Source organism: Hyposmocoma kahamanoa, unplaced genomic scaffold (genome assembly GCF_003589595.1).
Source record: "Hyposmocoma kahamanoa isolate Upper Pololo Valley unplaced genomic scaffold, ASM358959v1 211, whole genome shotgun sequence".
In the NCBI taxonomy this organism is placed as follows: Eukaryota; Metazoa; Arthropoda; class Insecta; order Lepidoptera; family Cosmopterigidae; genus Hyposmocoma; species Hyposmocoma kahamanoa.
In genome coordinates, this window is record NW_020653732.1 from 3,571,737 (window position 1) to 3,596,238 (window position 24,502).

General features: G+C 37.4%; 2 protein-coding genes across 2 annotated transcripts in view; one reads left to right on the top strand and one right to left on the bottom strand.

Annotated features, from left to right (window-relative positions):
* Nucleotides 1-42: 42 nt before the first annotated feature.
* Nucleotides 43-22,045, top strand: LOC113227529. Its single transcript, XM_026460467.1, has 5 exons — nucleotides 43-125; nucleotides 4,486-4,665; nucleotides 8,052-8,191; nucleotides 9,304-11,692; nucleotides 14,981-22,045. Exons 1-5 carry the CDS (start codon nucleotides 43-45, stop codon nucleotides 21,753-21,755), a joined length of 9,567 nt encoding a protein of 3,188 aa, XP_026316252.1. The 3' UTR covers nucleotides 21,756-22,045.
* A 1,618-nt stretch (nucleotides 22,046-23,663) lies between these two features.
* LOC113227547 (phosphatidylinositol 4-phosphate 5-kinase type-1 beta-like) overlaps nucleotides 23,664-24,502 on the bottom strand; it is a 72,634-nt gene continuing 71,795 nt past the window's right edge. Inside the window, exon 18 of the mRNA XM_026460493.1 lies at nucleotides 23,664-23,930. Coding sequence (XP_026316278.1) covers nucleotides 23,919-23,930 — 12 coding nt within the window. The 3' untranslated portion in view covers nucleotides 23,664-23,918. The remainder of the gene's footprint in view (nucleotides 23,931-24,502) is intronic.

A 24,502-nucleotide genomic window follows, 5' to 3' on the forward strand; every position in this document is an offset into this window, starting at 1 on the left:
TACTTAAAAATTTGTAACAACAATGAGATCTGCACAAAAGCGATGAAAGAAAGCAAAGGCGTGTATGTGACTAAAAAAGATATAAGGCAGAATATAAACAGAGGTTCCCACTTACATGCTAGCAGGTAAGTGAAGATTTTTATAAGTTGATAGGTCAATCCCTCCCGAGATAATGAAATTTAAACAATAAAGCAGGGTTGGAAGTGACAATAATAAAATAATATCATTGATTTAAGGAACGCTTGCGTCCGATCGAACCCTCCCGATCAATCACGGACGGGTTAATCGATCATCATAATAGCTCCATAGCGTACTGTCCATTACATGGTAATTTTGTAAGTAGATCTACAGGGTCACTTATTGGATAACTATGAAACAGAATACTAAATAAATAATAAATATAATAATATTAAATAACCTTCAAATGTATTAAAAAAACCAAATTAATGACATTCCATCCTTATCAAAAACAGCCAATAGACATAAATTTCAAATTTAATAATGTAGTCATAGAAAAAGTAAGTAACGTATCGTGGCTTAGTTGGTATAGCTTCTGCCGTCTGGCACGGTAAACTAGAAGACGTCGGTTCGAATCCGGACGGATCGAAAGAATTTTTTCTGAGTGTTCGATCTTTGTATTAATAATTATAATAAACTAGTGGAATAATTTCACAAAATAATTATATCAAAGAATATCAATTGAATAAAAATTTAAAATACAGTGAATAGCGACATCTCTCGCCAGGGCTGGTAACGATATGTAAAGATATCTAACTGGGTGATAAAACTTTCGTAGATTTCTCATAGATGGCGCTACGACTAAAAAGTCGTTGAAAAAACCAAATACAAAGATACGACGCAAGCACATAAAAAAATTCGTGAGGTCCGCTGGTTCGTTCCGTGGCTTAGTTGGTATAGCGTCTGCCACGGTATGCTAGAAGACGTCGGTTCGAATCCGGCCGGATCGAAGGGTTTTTTTATGAGTGTTCGATCTTTGTATTAATAATTATAAAAAAGTAAGTAATTTCACTTTGCTGGGAATGGTCATTGATACTAGAATCAATTGGAAGGCGCATACCAATAAAATAAAAACTAAACTATCAAGTTTTGCATATGCACTTCGTGAAGTTAAAAAGACCACAAACATAAAAAAGGGCGTGGACTATGTACTACGCGTATGCATATGCGTGTCTAAGCTATGGTGTCATCCTATGGGGGAATAGTGTGCGTAAATGCTCCAAAAAATGCTCTTTCGACTCCTAGTCAGTATTAAACAAACCTATAGTTGTAAACCTTTCTTCCAGCAACACAAAATTCTCACTCTACCGTGTACCATGCATACTGGAAATATGTAGGTTACTTCGAAAAAACTTAGATTTGTATACAAAACGAGAAGATATTCCAACCAAATGTTTCTTTCGTCATAAGGGTAGATTAATACCACCAACTTCGAAATTGACATTGCACTCGTGTAGTCAGTTTGTTATGACAATAAAAATGTACAATAAATTACCTAAATTAATAAAGGAAGTCTCTGACGTTAGCGAAATCGTCGCGCAAAACGACGGAGCCATAGATACAAAAGTTGAAACTTTTAATAACAAAATGTTACTTATACAATTCATAAATATTCAGAAGATAAGAATAATATTATGTACAATTAATTACATAAATACAAAAATTAAATAAATAGTACAGATACATTCAACAAAGTATTTATTATAAAAGAATTATTAAACTTACGTAATGAAATTTTGTTAGCTTATTAAATATAAGAATGTAATATTAAGACGTAATTAAGGAGAACGTGCAGCACCCGGACAAACCAATGTAGGTTTAAGGGTGTGATGTATATATATTTTTGTAATATTCTTAGTGTTTAAAATAAATAAATAAAAAAAAAAAAGAAAAAAAAATGAAATTTAAATAATGAAATTGTAAAATGTTGTAAAATTAATAAGTACTGGTTTTAAATTTTTAAACATTTTATATAACTATAGAGTAAGATAGATTTATTGATTAATTTAGAGTTTTTTTCTTCTTCATAATAATATGCATAGTCAAATTTAATTTAATAATTTATTTAAATGTTTAATTTGCCTTATTTTTGTAATTCAATTTAAATTTAAATTTAACATGGATTAATTTTATTTATTTTTTGCATGGAAACAAATAAATTTAATTTTTAGGATTGCAGCGTCCCTGTAGGGTTCATGTTTGGTTCATAACAACATTTTAAAAAACTACAAATGTATAACATGATACGCGATAAAGAATTTGAATTTGAAAATGTAGGAAAGTATCGTGAGTGATGCGAGACCCGTTTAAAGGATCGTCACATTACGCATGAGTCATGATTTGCCCGGGTCACCAGGATTGATCAATCGACACACTGCTGTGCTTACGATAAGAACAGTAAGTCTATGTGTATTTCAAACGTACATTTACTTTACTGTTAATATTGTTAGCACGGTAGCAGAGGTCTAATTAAAAGTATACCTTAATAGTTTAGGTATAAAGCTAATTTGGGTTAGCTTTAACCACGCTTTGACCTTTTGACCGCCACTGACGAAAACTACGTTCATTCCGTTGACGCCAAGCCTATATAGTGATATGACATGTTATGAATATTCACATTATATTAATTCAATTCTCCTGAGTTAAAGAAGAACATAACTGAACGTACTCGTAAAACGCAAATATGAATCAATACTTAACTAGAATGTGCAAATAAACCAAGGAATACATTAATAATTATTTAATAATTTCAATTGAACATTGGCATATCAGCCAAGTTAATGTAAGACGCTTTAAAGCGTTCACGGTGGTCAAGGGTTGAATCGCAAATATCTGAAGGGCTGCACTACTACTGCGCCCGCCATCTTGAATATAATGTAGCAGTATAATAAAACATGTATGATAACTCCACAAAAACATAACTGCGCGACTCGTACGTGTATACCCCCGCCTCGCTGCCGCGCTCCGTGCACGGACGCACACATTCGCATAATCTTGTGGTGGTCGCTTGCGCTTTTATTATACAGTTGAAGCGTTCTGTTATAATACAACCTAATATATGGCTAAGAATTTTGCAAAGGTTGATATTTTATTACAGCCGTATTTTTCCAAAAGGCAACGTTCAAATTTTGATCCTTCGAGTGAAACTTAAATCGAGTCAGTTAGCAATTGGCACTCGTGAAGAGCGGTACCACATCGCTCCGGAAATCGGGAAGCAGGCAGTCATTGTTAAGTGTAATTCTCAATAAATCAGGTGTTAGGAAAATTAGTATTTTTAAAAGACAAATTTGAACGCGAAAGTTTTCATGTCGAATAAAAGCGCCCTCAGTTCGCTCTGTGTTTAAAAAATTACATCGAGTAGTAGACATATTTATTGTTCTGTTGAATAAGAGTGCCTCAAATTCAGAATTGTTCAGCATTTCATTTCTATTTCATAATCGTACCCCCATAATCGAGGCACCAATCCGAGATTCTGGTATAAAATAAATCAATACGTAGGTAAGTAATGCATTAACAAAGATTTTCAATAGAATACAGAAATGAACACCTTATATTTTTTTCCAATCACGAGTATGTTTACAACCTGTAGGTACAACTAAAATATGACAACCCTATGCTCCGAAGGACGCGCACGCATTGACCACAGACCTGCCGTCCACTAACTAAAACGCGGGCTAAGTGACAAATGGTCAAATATCCGTTTTAAATAGCAGGAACTAGAGCACAAATTTGTTTGATCTAAAACATTGTTTGATCTAAATAGATGCCGCAAGTACCGCGATCTGTATGAAAACCAAGCGTGGCACATATATTGTACCTCTGATGACGTCACAAGCGCTATTTAGTGATAGGAAACCTCCTTCGGCACTAAAGCGATTGATTAAATCGAAGACGCGGACGCAGCGTGTATTTAGAATAATGATTCTTCAAGTATTTGTTGATCATAAGAAGTCGTGCAATATTAGTGGGTATAGTAAAATAATACCAGAATATGATAATTAAATGAAAATAATATTTTTAAAAATAAATTATGCATGTTCTGATTACAAAATTTCTTAACTGTGGAAGGAAACGTTTACTTATTCATAGCTATGGTATTTTTGCAGTTTCTAATGGCACAGTTACGGATTTTTCGCGTTTTCGACTGATGTTTAATTATGAGAACGGCTGGGCGCGTTCTGAAGCGTTGCAGCGGCAACTATAGTATGAATAGTAATTACAGTAGTAAATTTTGAAAACTATTTTCAAAGCAGTAAATTTTGAAAACTATTTTCAAGCTCTTCAAGCTGTATTGTTTACATTTTGGACATCTACACTAGCGGTACACTTGCGGCGTCTATTTAGATATAGGTTGTCTGTGGCATTGATGCACCGAACAGGCGGAAGTTGCCCTGCTTGTCTCGTTATACTATGGACCTGGAAGAACTCTTTCATAAGGAGGTCTACATCTATATTTGTTGCTTCCAGAATAATAAATAATGAACTTGGCGAGGGAGAGCAACGTTCATTCGACGTGGGGATCCAATACAATAGCAAGAAAGATAATTTGCTCGTGTGCACGTGCAAGAACTATCCCGGTATAAGAAGGCAGCATGAGGCCAGATACTTCAGTACCACGCGTAGACAAATTTATACGTACCCGAACATGTAAGTGTATTGTAATGCAATTAAATAGAGTTTCGCGATTTAAATATCTTCTGGCTTCTGGGTGTCGGGAGAACCTCACGGATAATGAGGACGTCGAGAGAGCGCCGGGCGTTGACTGTTAATACGTTGGCACGCAGATTTGCACGCTGTTAAAGTGGTACTTTTCAAAGTATTTTGTCAAAACTTGTAACTGTGGGTCAACTGTTCGCTGAAGACAATTAACGCCCTGCGCATTCTGTACAACAACGCTTTTAGGCCTTATTCAGAATGGCGGCGGGCGCGGGTGCGTCTAAATCATATACGCAGACGCTTGTTGCGTTCACAGTGGCCGCGCGTATTGGCTCGGTCCGCCCGTGCCTTTCACAGTGCCTGGTCTAACGTCTGTTTGCGATTTCGACATGTGGATCTACCCGCTCGTAACCGTATCGGCTCTTTGAAAGAGGATACTGGGGTTGCCGCGGTACTGCAGTGCATTAGGCATGTTCCCAGAAGCTCACACGGATGGCTTCCATGCTATTCTTATAAAGATAGATACCTCGTTAGTAAGCAGTATCTGTGGCAGCTTAAATGATATTCTTTACGTTGTGGCTGGCAGGGTTGACTGCCTTCAATCATATTGCAATCAATCACACTTCATTGCACGAGATTGAATTCGCGCTTAATTTAAGGATTTTGGTAGATCCTGATGGGGCTCCGTAAAGTATAACTGTACAACTTTTGTAAGTTTATGGACTGTATTTGTCTGAAAGAAATTAATTTGAAATTACACAGATTGGAATTTCGTTACTTTGATAGAATAAAGCCACATGCAATACATCAGAAGTGCTTTTAACACGTGAACGTCATAAAAAAACAATACGAACCACATGAAGCATACTTATATGAAATTTTAAAATTCTCCTATTTCGGGGAAAAGGGGATACCCATTATCCCCTTTTCCCCTAAAAAGGAGAATTTTAGAATCACTTAAGCAATTTTTGTAATAACAATGGAATTACAAACAAAATATTTATTGCTTTATAACAAAATCAACATATTAAAGTAATAGTAATAATTAAGAGATTAATACAAATATCGAACACTCAGAAAAAATTCCTTCGATCCGGCCGGATTCGAACCGACGCATTCTAGCTTACCGTGCCAGACGCTATACCAACTAAGCCACGGAACGAACCAGCGGACCCCACGAATTTTTCTATGTGCTTGCGTCGAGTCTTTGTATTTGGTTTTTCAACGACTTTTTAGTAGTTAATTTCCCAAAAAATAATTGAATATCAATTCAATAAAAATTTAAAAGTAATAATTAAGATTAATTTCAATCATTTTGACTTTATAATTTAGGATAATACTTAAAAAAAATGTTGACCGCCATTGCCCTTACGTGTTGGCAATTATGGTCATCTATTTGAAATTAGGGTTAAATAAATATCACAAACATAGCCCTTACCGGAGTCACACACAAAGTGCATTAGTACCATATTTCATTGTCTTGTCCGAATTCGTTGCATATTATGATCGAATTCATTCTGGGTCATCATGCTAAACAATGGGTTAAGATTGCAGCATTTCAGCTGCTTTTAAGACTTCTTCAGTGAACACGTTGGGGTTCAATGGAAAAATACCAGCCACCCTAAAGCCAGAGTGTCCCTGACTCTCAGTTGTCTTCTAATGATCTGTCTATAAATAAAAAATGTCATCAAAAAGTTCCAGAAGGTAAGTGGAAAATAAGTAGGAAAACACGTCTCTCAATGCCAGCTTCAATATACATCAAATTTTCAGTAATATACATAATGAAATGAGTCACATACCTTCGATTTTATATCGCTCGAGAACTAGATCAATGGGGAGCTATGCCTTTACACGTTAATCTACACGCTCCAACGCAGATCTGCATTTGGTAGTAGGTAAGTTCAAACGTGCAAGCGGTCTCCCCGGCGACCCACATTTTCTCTTGTCACTGCACAGAGCTGTCACCGTTTTCAGAGCAATCTATTTAAATATTTTTATTTTTATACGAGAGTAAAATCTGATGAAAAGGCATGGAACACAAGTTGTTGCTTATCATGTTAGTAAGCCTGCGAAACTATGCATAAGGGTTAAGTCACACTGAAAGAACAGCGACCGGAGGAGCACTTTTGGTGTAAAGTATTTTTAGGCTTAACTCACATTGGCGCAGAGTCGAAGCGTCGCGTCGCGTCCTCTTTTTCGACAACGCGCGACGACGCTCGCTTTAGCGCGCCTAGATCACAGTGATGGATCAGTAGTGTGATTCACGTAAGTTTAAGCTATCTAAATATCGTTGAAGTTAGGTAGTCGTTCGATCGAAGTCCTATCCAAAATCACGATTCAAGAATCAATTGAACGAATGTTGATGTAAGTGGAATCGAAACGTAACGACTAATGAACGACATTTTGGATTGTGAAATTTGACATTTAGTCGTCGAAAGTCTATTGAAAGAACTGTCAATATTTTAGCAGAATACGTGTGACTTGTCGTTTAGAGTCGATTTAGGCTTGATTCATATACCAGAATACGCTTTAACGACATTTGGATCGAACGACGTTAAAATTGGACTCGTTGACGTTCTTTGTCACACGTGAATACGAAAAAGCAGTTTAACGTATAAACCGCTACGATGTCGTAACGGTTTGATTACGTGAGTCACCCCCCACGTTCAGAGACGTTTGAACATTCGTGAATAGTGCTCGTGCTCAACAGTATACAATGGTTGATATCGATCCTATTATAATTGCCCTTATATCTGAAGCTGAAGAGGAAGAGACTGAAATTATATCAGAAGCTGAAGGGAGAAAAAGAAAACGGAAATTTTGTGGTTCACGAGTTATGGAAGAAAAGACTTGGCGAATTCAAAACACTATGTAGTAACGATTTAAGCCGGGGCTCAATTGTTTTTATGATTATTATGTTATATAGACATTCATATTTTTGGATTAAGTAAATTAATTTGTTGTCTTCATCCATTGTCGCGCACTCGTCTCGTCGCAGTTCGGCACTGTGTCTGGTGTGGTCACGTTCAAATTGATTTGATGTGATAGAATGTGGGTACAGTGCGGCAGCTGTGAGCAGCTGCGAGACTCGCGAATCTTGCAGCGGCTGTTCAAGGAGGCATTGTGCTGGCACCTCCGGCCGCTGCTCTATCAGTGTGACTTAACCCTAAACGTGTTCGCGCACTGCACCCGAACTCGGACTCACTTCGGATGTCGCTTGCGCACTAAGTCCGACTCAAATCTGAGTAAATACGCGTATCGCTAAAACACCTAGAGATAAAATGATCCCTGTGAGATTCCGGACCGTCATTTCTCGGATTCGGAGCTGATACGAGCCGGACGTAGAGCACAAACGCTCTAAATATTCCTTTTTTCAGATCTAGAAGTATAACAGAAATAGGAATCGGGAGTGTAAAGACGTTACCAAAGAAAAAAGTGAAACGAGTTCATCTTCCCGAGACCGACGACAGAGGTGTTGGGTGCACTGATCTCTGTCCATACTACGAAAGCATCAATAGTACGCATATCTAAAATTATCGAACATTTATTTTGTAATTCAATAGTTAACACCTAATCACCTTTCGGAAAACATTAAATAGCCCCTTTACTTTAAGTGTCGCGGGTGCCTTGGACATATACATAGACAACTACAAATTACACTACACTCACGAGAGAAATAAATATAGGCCATACAAATATTTCTCCCGACCCGGGACCTCTGGGTGGCAGTCTAGCACGGTAACCATACGACCACCGAGGCAGTTTTACTAAACAGGTAAAATTACGCTATTTAAAGCATACAGTGCTGTGCACGTGCAGTCTGTAGGTTGCATATTCGCAGCGGTATCAAGCAAAATATCTTAGTTACAATTGTTCGAAGTACATTCCCTACGTGTTCTATAGCCGTGGGATGCTCTAAATATTACGAACCGGCCTATAGATTAGAAGTCATCCCAGCTTAGGAGTTTGGCTGCTGTGGTGGACCTCGGCAAAATTGTCAGCGAGCACCACAGTAAAAATTCAACTTAAATATAAATACGTGAGGTACCTCACGTATCCGTTACTTTAGTTAATATGCCTGAGTCTTACGGTAATTTTTCATTTAAAAGTGCTAGTTTCCGATCTAACGGCGGGTACGTAACGCTTTAGCCGTTCTCAGCCATATCGGTGTAGGTCTCATTCAGTTTCTGCCACTTCTCTCGGTTCTGTACCACCGTATCCAACTCAACTCCTTTATGTAATCCTTCCAACGCATCTGCGGTTTCCCTCTGGGAAGTTTGTGTCCCTCTGGGCGTTTTTCACCCAAAGGTCGACATTCGAGGACCGCTTTACACCAGGAGCACGCTTTCGAACAACGTGACCCGCCCATCGCCACTTAAGGTTCGTTACGCGTTTGGTGACATGTACTACTTTGCTTTCCTGTCTCAGCCACGTATTTCTTTTGCGGTCTTCGTGTGTAATTCCCACCAGTTTCCTCTGTAATGCTCTCTGGGCTACATGTAATTTGTGAATAATGAAACCCTTCAAAAATATGACTACGTAACACTACACAAAATATACGCGGTCAAACGGAAATAATATAAGTTCTATAAGATTTCGTGTAAAATATAAGTCAATTTTCTGTTACAGAAAAACCGAGATACAATAAAGTGCCAAGTTATTATGACAAGAAGAGGACGTCATCAAAATGTGTGGGAGGGGTTGTAGAGAATACTGTAGAGAGCTTCGTAAGTGCCAGAGTGTCGCCCATAATAATTACGAAATCAGGAACCACAAGTCCTAAAGAACAAATGTCTAACAAATTCAGCAATATAGAATTGGGAACGAATACTATAGAAAAGATATTTGTCACTACTACAACACAAATGGAAAATGATCTTATAATTGAAAGCAAAACAAAACCTTCCACTACAGTAACAGTCATTGTAAGATCTACAGCCACGATTAAAGAATCGGAAAAAGAGAAGTTACAATCCAATTATCTGGGAAAAAAAGTCGTTAAAAGTTTCTCATCAGATTCTCTTGTGCAACACGTTCACAACCTAGAACACCCTAGTGAAGACAAGTATAATGAATATAATATTGGAAATACAAGAGAAATAGATTATCAAATTATATTTCAATCCAATTCGAAAACCAAAGAGAACGAGATCAGCATTGAAAAACAAAAATCTATTAGTAGTGAACTTAAAAGCACATCATTACTTCGCCGGAGATTTCAAGCTTTACGCAAATCGCTAAGCAAAAAGGAAGATTCTAAGACAAACGAGTCCAAGTCGTCGATTCCTAGCATCCGCAGTGTAATTGGCAGTGTAAAAGATGCTTCCGTTACCTCTGATCCCCCATCGTTAGTAGGCAAATCTTATTTCAACCTTAAAACAAGTTTTAAAAATAGCCCTCATTCGTCTGATTCGACCCAACAATGTGATACAGAAATCTTAAAAGATCTCGAGGAATCATTGATGATAAAAAAAGACGACCCACTGCAATCATCTAAAGATAGTACGCCTGAAAAATATGAAGACACCCAGCATTCGCTTAAAGATAGTCGTATACCTGAAAAAAAAGAAGACGCCCAGCAACTACCAAAGTTACACGACAGTATGATTGTGGATAGTGAATACGGGCAAGGTGTCAAAGGTATGTTTAAGTTGTGGGGTAAGAAATTCAACTTAGAAGATGAGAGCCGTATCAATAATAAAAAGAGCGAATCACCAAAGTCTTCCTTCGCAAAGAAGAAAGAGAAGAAAGAAGTTCCATTGCCGAAACTGGACTCGTCAGCTTCACCACCTCACGGGGAAAAAAAAGAAGGGAAAAAGTTCTTTTTCTTCAAAAAGAAAAATAAACATAAAAAAGCGGAAAAAGCGAAGGACACTTACAAGAATAAGAAAGGAGTGACAACTGGGCGCTGCGAAGTCAGAGATGGCTTATTAATTAAATTTGGCGGAAACAGTCCACCTCCGTCAGTGGTTAAATCAAAGATAAACGTATCGAGAGAAATCGAAAGCTATGGGGAGATTATACGAAAGGATTGGCTACGGAAGTATATGGCAAATTCACCCATAGAGTCACAAAATAGTGTGAAAATCAGATGGAACAATAATACTTACGCAACAAGTAGCAGCACAATATTGGAACTAATGGAACACGTGTATAAAGGAACAGGAGTGACTTTGAAATCTAAAAGCGAAATCACTTCGTCTGTGGACGATACATGCATGTACAAAGCCTATACTAATCAAAATCAAAATTATGTCCAAGAAGTAGAAGCTTGGATGATACCACGAACAATTCCCGATCACCCTGTTATACTGAGAGATAACAAAATATTTTGTCCAGTAATGTTACGAGATAGACCTCTGTCAAACAGCGAGGATAACTTGAATCTCACGCTTTCAGATCGAAAATGGTTTATTGAGAAATCAAAAGCATTTGCTCACAAAATTAAAGTGGTGTTACATTCGAATAACATTATTGATTTAAAGAATCGTCACAGAAGTTCAGACTATTTGAGAATAGATATTCCTAAAGGCTTTTTCTCTGACACAAGTACTGACGATCCGCTGCTAACAACACAAACGAGTGACGAAGAGGTGTATAAAATAGTGGAATACGATAACTCTGATTCTATTACTCAAACTGCAAGAATTATAAAACCAACAAATACAGCACCTACACAAGAACCTATAATAGAATTAAAAAGTAGAGACCCTACTAATAAAAGACCTTATACAAACACACCTCAAGGGATGAAAAACACAGTGTCTCAAAAGGACGTACCTAAAACTCAAAGTATTCAAGTCGGTGAAAGAAAGTCTATAAACCCAAAACCTTGTTATACTTCTTTAGATTGTATTTTACCATATTTAACAAAACCTTGGGACACGGTGACAGAAAAGACTCCAGCATTTAGAGATGTCGTTATACAAGACAGTAACGTATATATTCCAAAGATTTGCGATGTTATTGGAGTCGGAATTATTACGCAGAGGGAGTTAAGAGATCCTCCAAAACCAATGTAAGTATTTTAGGAAATATTCTTCAATAACAAGCTGTAACGAAATATTGTCTAACTAAATTTGTTGCTGTCAATTTTCTTAAAAAAAATGGTATATGTGTAAATTGTACACGTTTAGTTTTATTTTTATTAATTATAATTATTTTATAAGGTGTATTATTTACATCCTTCAGTCACTTTATTTAAGTCGATGATCCAAATAATGATAATTCTTACAAAAAATACATTAGGTCTAAGAAAAATAATTAAGTACGTCTTTGTTACATACAGGGTGTCCCGGGACGCGACGTCAAGCCGGAACGGGGTGATAGGCCAGGTCATAACTGTTATCAGAAAAATAAAAAATAAAATCTATGTCATGTATTTTAAAAATTATGACCATTTTGAAAAAAATCGAAAAATATACACCCTGTGACGCATTTTCACTTCCCGTTTCTACAAATTTCCACTTTATTTTAATTTTTTTATTATTTTGTAACCCTGAGTAATGCTCCTGTAGCTAGTCGTCTAAAATTTTGACACAACTGCTCTAATTTTGAAAAAAAAATGACACATTATTCCCATATCAAAAGAGAAATTGAATTTTCGTTCAATTTCAACTCACTCTACCGAAAAAAAAAATGTACTACACTGGTTGGGCAAGTAGCTTTAAAAGTTGGCGCATTTTAAGAGGATTCCAAAATGGTATTACACTTGCTACTTTATTTCTTAGATTATGGTCAAATAATTTTTTTTGTGAACAAAACCGGTTTTCAACTATTTTTTATTTCTTAATTTAAATTTATTTAGTGTACCCAATCCTTCGCTCGGAACGGTAACTATGACATAATTCTTAACGGTAACTATGAGAGAGAGACGGAGAGAGCTATTCTACGAAGTGTGAGTGAGATAGAGAGTGACGCCGCTAATGTGTGAGATTCATAATTCTAGTATGAGAGAGACGGAGAGAGCTTTTCTACGAAGTGTGAGTGAGATAGAGAGTGACGCCGCTAATGTGTGAGACGGATAGATATTATTCGACTAGTGCGAGCACAATTCACAATAACGACAGTACGTTACGCTACTTCGTTTACTGCGCACCTTTCCGTATTCGTTCGTCTTGATTTCGTACTAACAACCTTTTGCTTCGTTTATTGGACCCCGATTGCTTTTGATTTGGATTTGGACTGTTTAGTTTCTCTTTTTTACGACCTTTGCTTTCCTCTGGACCACTGTGATTTTGTTGTGACACCATGTCCGTGTACACCGTACAGGAATATGCCAACATGCACCTCATTTATGGGGAATGCAGATGCAATGCTAGTGCTGCAGCTAGACTTTATCGTGAGAGGTACCCAAATGCTGCTCGTCATCCCGATCATCGAGTTTTTACGAATGTGCACCGTTTGCTCTCAGATGGACGATTCCCAGGCGAAGCGCATAGTGAAAGTAGAAGTTTCCATCATTACGAGGACGTCGTAATGGAAGCAGTGGAAGAAAACCCGAGTTCTTCGGTACGTGGAATTGAAGCAACTACAGGAGTGCCAAAAAGTGTAGCACACCGAATTTTACAATACAATAAACTCCACCCGTTCCATGTACAGAGAGTACAGTCATTACTTGAGCGCGATTATTCACCGAGAGTTGCATTTTGCCAAACAATGCTAGAGAGACACCGAGAAGATCCGCAATTCCTACAAAAAATTTTATGGTCTGATGAATCAACATTTAAAAAAGATGGTTACATGAACTTACATAACCTACACGAGTGGCATGTAGAAAATCCACATTTGATGAGACAAGACAGGTCACAATACCGCTTTAAAGTGAACATGTGGACAGGGATTTTAAATGGGAAAATCATTGGGCCCTATGAGTTGCCAGGGAACTTGGATAGCGAAATTTATTTAGATTTTCTACAAAATCAATTGCCAAATTTACTGGAAGACGTACCATTAAACATTTACAGAGATATGTGGTACCAGCAAGATGGCTGCCCGGCGCATTATGCCCGCTCAGTTAGAGCATACCTCGATGAGGAATACCCGGGCAGGTGGATAGGACGGTCTGGCACAATCTCGTGGCCAGCCCGTTCTCCAGATTTAAATCCACTCGATTTCTTTTACTGGGGAGCAATGAAAGAAAAAGTTTACCATAAACCAATAGAAGACTTGGCGGAGCTACGTGCGAGAATAGCAGAAGCAGGAGAATTTGTTAATAACGGAAGATTCGCCCGTTTAATATCCCGATCATTTCTCAAAAGATGTCGGGCGTGTATTGCAGCTGAAGGAAAGCATTTTGAACATTTGCTGTAATTTAAATAAAATCATAATTTTACTTAAATAGATTTTTTATTTAATGGAACTATCCTAAGCTCAAAGAAAAAAATAATGATGCCATTAATTTAAATTAGCGGCGTCACTCTCTATCTCACTCACACTTCGTAGAAAAGCTCTCTCCGTCTCTCTCATACTAGAATTATGAATCTCACACATTAGCGGCGTCACTCTCTATCTCACTCACACTTCGTAGAATAGCTCTCTCCGTCTCTCTCATAGTTACCGTTAAGAATTATGTCATAGTTACCGTTCCGAGCGAAGGATTGGGTACACTAAATAAATTTAAATTAAGAAATAAAAAATAGTTGAAAACCGGTTTTGTTCACAAAAAAAATTATTTGACCATAATCTAAGAAATAAAGTAGCAAGTGTAATACCATTTTGGAATCCTCTTAAAATGCGCCAACTTTTAAAGCTACTTGCCCAACCAGTGTAGTACATTTTTTTTCGGTAGAGTGAGTTGAAATTGAACGAAAATTCAATTTCTCTTTTGATATGGGAATAATGTGTCATTTTTTTTTCAAAATTAGAGCAGTTGTGTCAAAATTTTAGACGACTAGCTACAGGAGCATTACTCAGGGTTACAAAATAATAAAAAAATTAAAATAAAGTGGAAATTTGTAGAAACGGGAAGTGAAAATGCGTCACAGGGTGTATATTTTTCGATTTTTTTCAAAATGGTCATAATTTTTAAAATACATGACATAGATTTTATTTTTTATTTTTCTGATAACAGTTATGACCTGGCCTATCACCCCGTTCCGGCTTGACGTCGCGTCCCGGGACACCCTGTATATAACAGGGTATCAACAAACTGAATATTGTTAACACTGGTTAATTTTTGTAGTTATTTCGTAATTAAATTTCACTGCGTGATACAAAAATTGCAATAAGTATCGATGTGATAATATCTTTAATATATTTGTGAATAATTTTAGGTTCATACAGACAGTTCATATTATATTTACAGATTAAAACTCACCGAGTACTTGTCGGATGACGAATCAGACCCAAACACCCATAATACGAAGACGTGTGAACTGGCTGAGAAGTACCTACAAGAGTACTGTCGTAATTGGACGGGCATTGACACATTAAGAACATTCTCTCTTTGTGTTAGCGATTCTCACATAAAATGCTCCTCTGGCTCCAACAGCAATGGAACAAAGTCCTTGCCAGACATGGGCGATGATTACACTACATCATCGTGTTTGTCTTCCTGCAGCTTGGTGATAACCGAATTTCCTGACAGAATTGGCAATAATCTCGAAGGTCTAAATAAATCTTCAAGCAAATACTTGGAGTCCGATCATTTGTCATATCGCGTACTGCCAAAAGACTCCGTTGAAGTATTCAAAACAAGGAAAAAAAATGCTATGAGCAATAAAAGCAAGTGGATAAATGATAAACTTGAATCATCGTCGTACTTGGAGTATTCTGATCATATATTAGAAATAAGATCCTCGCTAGATTGTATTAGAAGGAGACGAAAGAAAACTACAACAAAACGAGTAATGATACCAGATGGTGATATAATGAATGAAATATTGACAAAATCCCATGCTCCTGCACATGGAATATTGAGCTATAGCGATATGACGACAAGAAATAATTTCGAAACAGTTGGCCATGTTAAAACACCCATTGTAGATGCGGGTTCCATACACGATAATTCACTACTACGTGACGTGTCTTGCTTGAAAGCTGGTCCAGAAGATCCGCCCATGCGTGGAGAGAATAAAAGACCGGACAGTTTTGTTGTAAAAAGTCCTCTAAACCTGCAGGTTTCTAGTAAAACGCAGGCGATGGAAATACCATCTACTATTGTTATAGACCTCGAGCGTGACGTCTCTCACAAAAGTTTGAATTTCCGGGACACGCCTAAGGCCAGTCAAGAACCGATCATACGAACTAAGTCCAACCAATCTCATGCAAGTAATAAGCTTGTTGAAGTTCACATCCCAAGTCCCAAGACGCAATCAAGTGCACATTACGAAACGATCGACGTCAAACTATGTAAATCACTATCTAATAACGGTTGCACTAAATTTAGGGGCAGATCTGTAGGTGACATTAATAAGAAACAATCTATAGTTACCCTATCCAAATCGAGATCTAAGATCAGTCAAAACACGCCCGAAATCAACGAATCAAAATCACTATCTGCTTCAGACGTCCCTAAATCAAAAAGACCAAGTAAAGTGTCTCTTTATCCTGTAGGATTCAAGCCGTCGAGAAGTGAGAGCCAAATGGTATTAAATACAATTAATCCCAATGCTCTTCCTAATTCTAGTCAGAAGGTAACACACGGAATCAAAACATTACCATCTAGCGCTACCATTATTCTCTCAAAACGACACACTAGTCTTTTACGATTCGCAGGACCATCACTAAACGTAAGTTCGACAAACATTATTATTGAAGGAAATTCATCCAAGAAATCGATCATAAAGCAGTCAAATCAGTTGAAACAGAATATATTACAAAGTAGCTGCGACAAATGCATTGTTAATAATGGCATAGATGAGTCGAAGCCGCCTAAAATTCCTGGCCGTAAAATCTCTGGTTCTTCTGACGCTTTATCACTTCATACTCCTATTTTTAAACATCGTCTCTCTTACCCGGAAACGAAAGAGACTATTGGTAACAGTTCACCTCACCATATCAGCAAACTGTCTGAATTCTTAAATTGGAATGTAGTCGATCCAGAGAGCCCTCCTGTGACCGTCATGGCGGAATCTGAAAATAAAAGCGATATAAAACCTATAGAGCCTAAAAAAGACGAAGAATCTGAAAAAGATAAAGAAATTAAAATAGACGAAACATCTAAAAAAGCCGAAGAACCTGGAAAAGATAAAGAAATTAAAAAAAACAAAGAATCTAAAAAGCAGAAGGAAAAAAAGACTGATGAAAAACCAAAAACTGCAACCCGCGGCCCTCTTGCTCATCCCCCTGCTGTATTGGTTCCGGGAAAATCACGTTGTGCGCCGTTAGTTAAATATGCAAATCCACCTCATTATAAACCCAATTCACCGTTAAGACCACAATCATCAGGGGGGCAACCCACCGTGCCAAGCACAGCACCAGGGGGGCAACCCGCTGTGGCAGGCACTGCTCCAGGGGGGCAACCCGCCGTGGCAGGCACTGCACCTAAGGGGCAACCCGCCGTGGCAGGCACTGCATCAGGGGGGCAACCCACCGTGGCAGGCACACCACCAGCACCAGGTACAACATCGGCACCTGGTGCAAAAGAAGCATCAAACATCAATTCACCCGCAGCACCAATACCAGGTTCACCGCCCGCACCAAGTGAATTAACCAAACCAGGTATACCACAGGTACCAGAGACATCACGAGCACAAGATGCTCCAATATCACTAGGAAATCCGGTATCTCCACCCCTGGAGGCACGTTACGCAAGAACAGATAAAGCAATGCAGTCTGGTTCGATGAGTCTACGGAACTCAATTACTCAAACCTACGATTACGAGGAGTTCCGTGGTACTACTTTGATTCCAGAACCAAGCCGAGATAAATATTTCTCTAGGTCACGACGAGAATTAAATCTATTTACACAGTCTACTTCACCGCAACCAGTCACACGCCAGTCTGCTTCGATCCTGTCTACAAATACAATTGCATTTCCTGTCTCGGGATCAGACAGTTCAGCAGTGGCATCTACAGAAGCAGCGCCACCAGTCAGGAAAGAGCCACTTCTCACAGACACTTCTGCAGAAAACGCAACTACAAAGGAAGTAGATTCTAGAGCTCCTGGAAAATCAAAACCTGCTTCAGATACCGCAGGTCTCACTAGACCACTAGAATCACCACTACAACTAATACGAACTTTGCAAATGTTGGAGCCAGTTGTCTCTGTTCGCATTCCATGCCCGCACCAGAAAGTTGATTCTCAAACACATCTTCCTTGTCCACATTCCCCAACCTGCAATCCTCCATGCAACATTCCTTGTTTCACACCCCCGGTACAAAAACCGGTAAAAGAAAAACCTAAAAAGGTCTCTCATTGCAAGTTAAAGCCATGTATAGATCTTGAAGCTTTAGAAATAGAAAAACTAGAACTAGAAAAAAAATTTAAAGCTCAATTTGCCAAAAAGACTCAATGTGTACCAAAAAGGTGTACCTCAATGTGCAGAACGCCGCCATGTTATAGACAGGAACCATCCAGATACGTACATACAGGAACCATAACACAACCAAAATGCGCTTCCTCGTGCAGAACATCATCATGCAATCCCAAATGTACAGATTTCCCTTGGGCTACCAAAATGCAAGTTTCTCAACAAGCCTCTTTAGCTTCCGTACACTTCGCTGATGGTTGGCAATCACAAGAGGACGATTATGATAATATACGAGAATACTACGGTACAGCATACAGCGATGACACCCAATGCGAGGTTTGTGGATTCTATAACGATGCCTGTATGCGTACTGATTTCGAAGAAAAAGTATTAAAAGTCGACAAAGGACTAAATTATAAACAAGTTCCTATTTATGAGCAAGGTCGCATATACGGGCGTTTAAAGCAGGGAGCAAGCTTAAACCTCAATAGTACACTTTTCCCTGGGTACGATTACAATCAGGATCCATATTATGAGTCAGGGCAAAATTGTGATTTTGGGTATGGATTAAATTACGAGCGGGTACAGCCAAGCTATGTAGCCTCGGCGTATGATCCCAATTGTGACCGACAATATGCAAATTATAGTCAGTATCAAAATTATGACTCTAAAATGTGTGAAGAATACTATGAGCAAAGTTCTTATCATTGTGGTCAAAATTTAAATAATAAACAATGCAATAATTACTATGATCACTGCCCAAACTACGAGCTGACTCATGATCAGATGCCAAGGTACGAGGATGCACAAACTTGTGATCAAACGCAAAATTGTCAGTATCATGGTTTCGACGATCAATCTGCGTCTGAAAATGTTGAAGAGGATGTCGAAAAATGTTATCCTTACTCAATAGGCGTCGACACAACGCGCCGCAAAACACGTGTCTACAAAGATAATTGCACCAAAAAATGTTCATTTAAACCGGAACCGAGTCAAACAGGAATCGAAATGCAAACCAAAAAAAAGATAAAAGAACCCAGATCATTGAATCCTGAATATGTAATACCTCAATTTAAACATCCCTGCAGTCCAATAGAGTTTGGTAAAGATGTGTGTCCACCGCCCGCTTGTCCGCCTGCAAAACAGTGCCCTTTTACATGCTCCAGTAGGGGCAAAATTTCTGGAATCCACTTGAGACAAGAACCTATTTTTGTACCAAAGAAAACCTGTGACCCCACCTGTAAAGCTTGGAATACTGTGGAACAAGCTACCAAAACAGACTTTTCAGTGTGGGGTGATCTTGGTCCAAAAGACCATGATCTAATTAAAATGAAATCTGTAAATGTCATTGTATCTCCAAGAGAACACCCGAGAGACTATAGAAAGATCATTGACCCTGACGGTGTAACTATTGTTGACAGAAAAGACTATGTTACACACCATAGTACTCCGGTGTTAAATAATGTGTTCGAAATGAAACATCCAATAACTGTGAACGACATGAGATCTGATGGAAAAATGTTGCCAGAAGCAAAAAAAGAAGATATTGAGACTAGCTTAACAAATATGTTTGAAATAAATTTCAATTTAAGAGTGACACGAGGAGATAAAACTACAGAGATAAGTATAGCTAATGAAGATGACACTAACAAAATTAAAACTCCTAAAGATTCTCGAGAATTAATTGCTATGAGAGGCGAGAGTCCTAAAGTTACTGAAGAAAACACGCCAAATGATATAAATATAAGAATAATGATAAAAAGCTATAAGCCTAAATCTGAAATTCCACTACGAGAATTGACCGTCAACGACTTTTCTAAGGAGATTTCCAAAAAGTTTCATACAGTTTCAACGGGTTCTAAATTGACAGGAACTGAAGAAATGGCTGATCATGTGTACTCTGTTCATAGAACTACATTAAATATAGCAGATACTACAGAGGCGTCCAAGAACGAAAGTGAAAATAAAGATCAAATCATCTCTCCTAAAATTGTGCTTAATCCCTGTAAAGTCACAGAAAAAGGCGACATTATGCTAGATAAGGAACCAAGACCGGTTGAAATAGAATCAAAATGTCTCCCGAAAATTGATCAACTCAATGACACAACCAGTGAAATTTGTGATACGCACCAAGAGGTAATGGTGAAATATTCTGACAAGGTAAGACAATCTGAAACGGCGGAAAACATAATAAAATACAAGGTAACAAGTTCAACAGCAAACTCTAGTTCGCTACAAAATATAGACTTGCACTCTATTCTCAAGGAGGATGATAGCTGCTTAAAATTAGGATCATCGCATATACAAGTAATTAGGCTATACAAATCTGATGCAAATATATGTGGAACTGACACTGATGTCAGTTCTTATAATAAAACGAGTACAGAACGTACAGATTATGATAATAAGGCCAGTGAGGACTATCTCAATCTCAAAACCAGCGACGAACCTGCTTTGGAAGACATTAAGCTTGCCCTAAAAACAAGCACAGAACCAACCTCAGAGTCACAGCAAGGAGTAGAAGAAGCTATTCTTCCAAAAGAGAGTAGGGAAATAAGACTAGGAAAAAAGGAGATGCTAAATGCGATCTTTGAAAAAGCATCATGCTTAAAGAAATCGAAGGGAAAAAATAGAATAAGAAAACTTAAAAAAATGTTGAAAGCGGTATTGACATCTGACAGTAGTGACCCTGACGATGTAACAACGTCAAGTAATTGTTTAGCTAAAGATTTTACTTACAAGAGTTTAAAAACAAATTTATTTAAAGATTCAGACAGTTTAAATAATTACTTAAAACTTTCTGGTAAAGAGAGCGTGGTTCAAGTTCAATGTAATACTGTTGAACCATCAAGTAACTGTAGTGGAGGTGATAGTGAGTGGTCTATTGACACAGGTGAGATCAAGACGACAAATCAATGCATTTGTAGTGCTGTAGCTGCGAGGCTTAAGAGCTACGATAATAACATGAATGACCTTGCTTGTTGTTGTCAGAAGAACTCAAAAGCTGATCAGCAAATCAGTTGCGATTTAATACCGCTGCTTGACGACGAGAGTTCAAGTGTAGAATGTGTAGATGTGGAAATTCAAAACAACTTTTTGAGCAGCAAAATTGTCATAAGTCAATCCGTCGAAATAGCAGCTCCATCGTCAAACTTCTTCCTAATTAACAACCCAATAGTAGCTCATGCTGAATCTGTATGTATAAGAAGTAAAGTGAATAAAGAAGAAAAAATTCGCGAAGTGAGAATAAAGAGATCCAAAATGTCATTAATGCAATCTGGAGATTTTAAAGACTACGATTTGAGAAAATATAATAAATCACCAAAATTGGGTATATCAGACGACGACAAAATTATATTTTTAGAAACGCAGCCCGTTACATTCCCAAACCTAGTCAAAGGTAGCAAAAGAAAAGAGAAAACGAGGCATTTAAATTGGCAACAGCCAGCGGATATTTTACAATTGTACGAAACAAAGAAAGCAGTATTGGAGATTTATACGGAAAAAACAGTGACCGAGGACGGTGAACGTCTTGTTGCAAAGCTTCCTAAATTCGTGTATGAAAAAGAAAGTGAGATATGTAAGAGCTACGAGAATAGTCAGAGTAAGTGTAAGGGTTTTAGAAGTTTATGTAAAACAAACATTGTGATGTCTATTGCTCGATAGAACTGTACCTACGTAAGATTTTGATATATTAATGCGAGTCCTTTTTTAGAAGATTTCTTAAATTATCTGTGTTCGTAGTAAGTTGTATTCGGTTCAGTAAATATATCCTGTCGTTGCTATATTGTTTTATTTCAAAATACCATTGTGTTGCAATGTTAATTCTGACGTTACATTACCTTTAAATTGCTTCGTGGTTTCACATTCAGATACATACTGGGGATCCAGCAAGCTAAGCATTAGCGCAGATAATGGACGTGTGTGTCCACTAAGTGTGTGCAGTACACCAAGTTTTAGGGAGTGATTTGGAATCCGGGATTTGGTTACCGGGAACCGAACCAGGAACCTCTTCCCATCCAGCGCCTACAGTGCAAACCGTTGGGCTACCGAAGCGTCAAATTCACGGCTTAGTTTATACATTGTACCTATAGTGTAATTAGAAATGCCTACTTACTTATTTACTTACTACTACTAACTGCCTCCGTGGTCGAACGGTTACCATGCCGGACTGCCACGCAGAGGTCCCAGGTTCGATTCCCGGGCCGGGAGAAATATTTGTATGGCCTACATTTATTTATCTCGCGAGTTTGGGTGTAATTTGTGGTTGTCTATGTGTGTGTCCATGGCATCCGCGACTCAGGGTTTCCCTAGTGCGGGGCTATGTTGAGTGTGTGCGTTATTTATTTATTATTATTACTGAGGTAGACAACTTTTAGAGTAATATCGACAGTTAAAAAGTAAAAATATCGTTAAAAATCAAAAACAAAGATGTGCAACAAGCACATAGATAAATTCGTCACTGGTTCGTACCGTTGCTTAGTTGGCATAACGTTTAGCACAGTTTGCTAGAAGACGTTGGTTCAAATCCAGCTGAATCGAAGGATTTTTTTTCTAAGTGTTCGATCTTTGTAATAATAACTATAACAAACTAATGGAGTAATTTCGCAAAAAATAATTGTTATCACGCTTATGAAACATCCTGACTAATAAAACTTTATTACAATGATTAAAGCGACATCTCTACTCAGTTACTGTTAGCTGTAAAGGTACCCTGCTGAGTGAAGAAATAGATTTCTCACAGATGGCGCTATAGCAAAAAGTCGTTAAAAACCAAAAATGAAGAACATAAAAAAATGGTAAGGTCCGCTAATTCGTTCTGTGGTTTAGTTGGAATAGCGTTTGCTAGAAGACGTAGGTTCGAATCCAAGCGTATCGAAGGATTTTTTTCTAAGCGTTCAATGTTTCTAATAATAATTACAGCAAATTAGCGGAGTTAAAACTTAATAACTATACAAATACTTTTATAAAGTATATAATATCATTGGTGTTTTCTAGCTATCACTGTATTTTGAAAAAGTTTTTAGGGGAGAATGTTTTAGGTTTTAACGACTGTTTTAAAATATTTACGTCCTGTTTTAAAAGAATTAGGCTAAAATGGGTCAATGCCATATAGAATCCTCTAGGTTAGGGAACTATAAAATGATTAAATTTACTGAGAGAAGTCCATTGTACAGAATGATTTATTACGGTAGTAAATTGTGGATGATATTAATAGAAAGTCCAACACATTCTTTTTACAAAACTTATTTGTCATGGCCCTTTTACCGTTTACCCTCGGTACATTGTACAATAAAATAAATACAATCTTATAAAAGAACATTCGCACCCCTCATGGAAGAATCACATAAATGGAGTTACGTAAAAAATGTTTATTGCTCCATTAGATACAGAAAAATATAAACTACATCCTCTCCATTGTAACTCTTATCGACTAATATTGTAGATAGACATACAATTACAAGAATTGCAGAGGATGTGGGCTATATTTTTCTGTATCTAATGGAGCAATAAACATTATTGCTGTAACTCCAATTATGCCATTCTTCCTTAAGGGGTGCGATCTAAAAGAACATGACTTGCTTAATTTAAAACTAATTAAAAAATGGTAAATATAACTTAAAAACCAGCAATAACTAACAAAAGGTACTCAATTTCATTAAAATTATTACAAAATCAGTAAGTTACTATAATAAATGCACACGCGGATAAAAATGTCAAATTCAAATACAAATTAGAACAAAAAATTAAAGCAATACAATAATTTCCTTTGGCATAATCGACTTAATTAAAATATTTTTTAATTAAAAATCATGGTGCCGTCTCAGGTCATAGTCTTGTCTGAAAAAGCAAAAGAATGTCATTTTAATTAATTTTTATTTTATTAAATCATTGATTTTATTCTTCATCTTGTCCCAAGGCAACGCGAGGTGGAGTAAATAGTAAAGAATATTATTTAATAAAATATATAAAAAAAAAATAAAAAAATCACTACACTTCGACATGAAATCGCATACCTAATCGCATACATAACCGCACCGTTCAGAAAAAAATTATAGAAAAAAAAAGGTTGTTGGAGCTTTTTCTGATCGGTTACAGCAAATTCTGCGTTAATTTGTGTGGTTATTCTGTTCAATTAAAAATTAAGCACACATAAACATGTAAGCACAATACAAACATTCACATAATAGGTACAACATAACACCAACAAACACATTTATGTTAACATTAAACAAACTGGCTAAAAGCTCTTTAGTTATTGACATTTGGTGATTTGTAATCATCGAGTATATGAGCACAAATAGAGACGAAATGTCATTTAATTTGTTTGAAAACTATTCTGCCAAATCATTACTGTGACAACTGCGCTCGGCTTGGCCAGCCCGAATTCGAAACAGTTGACGGGTCAGATC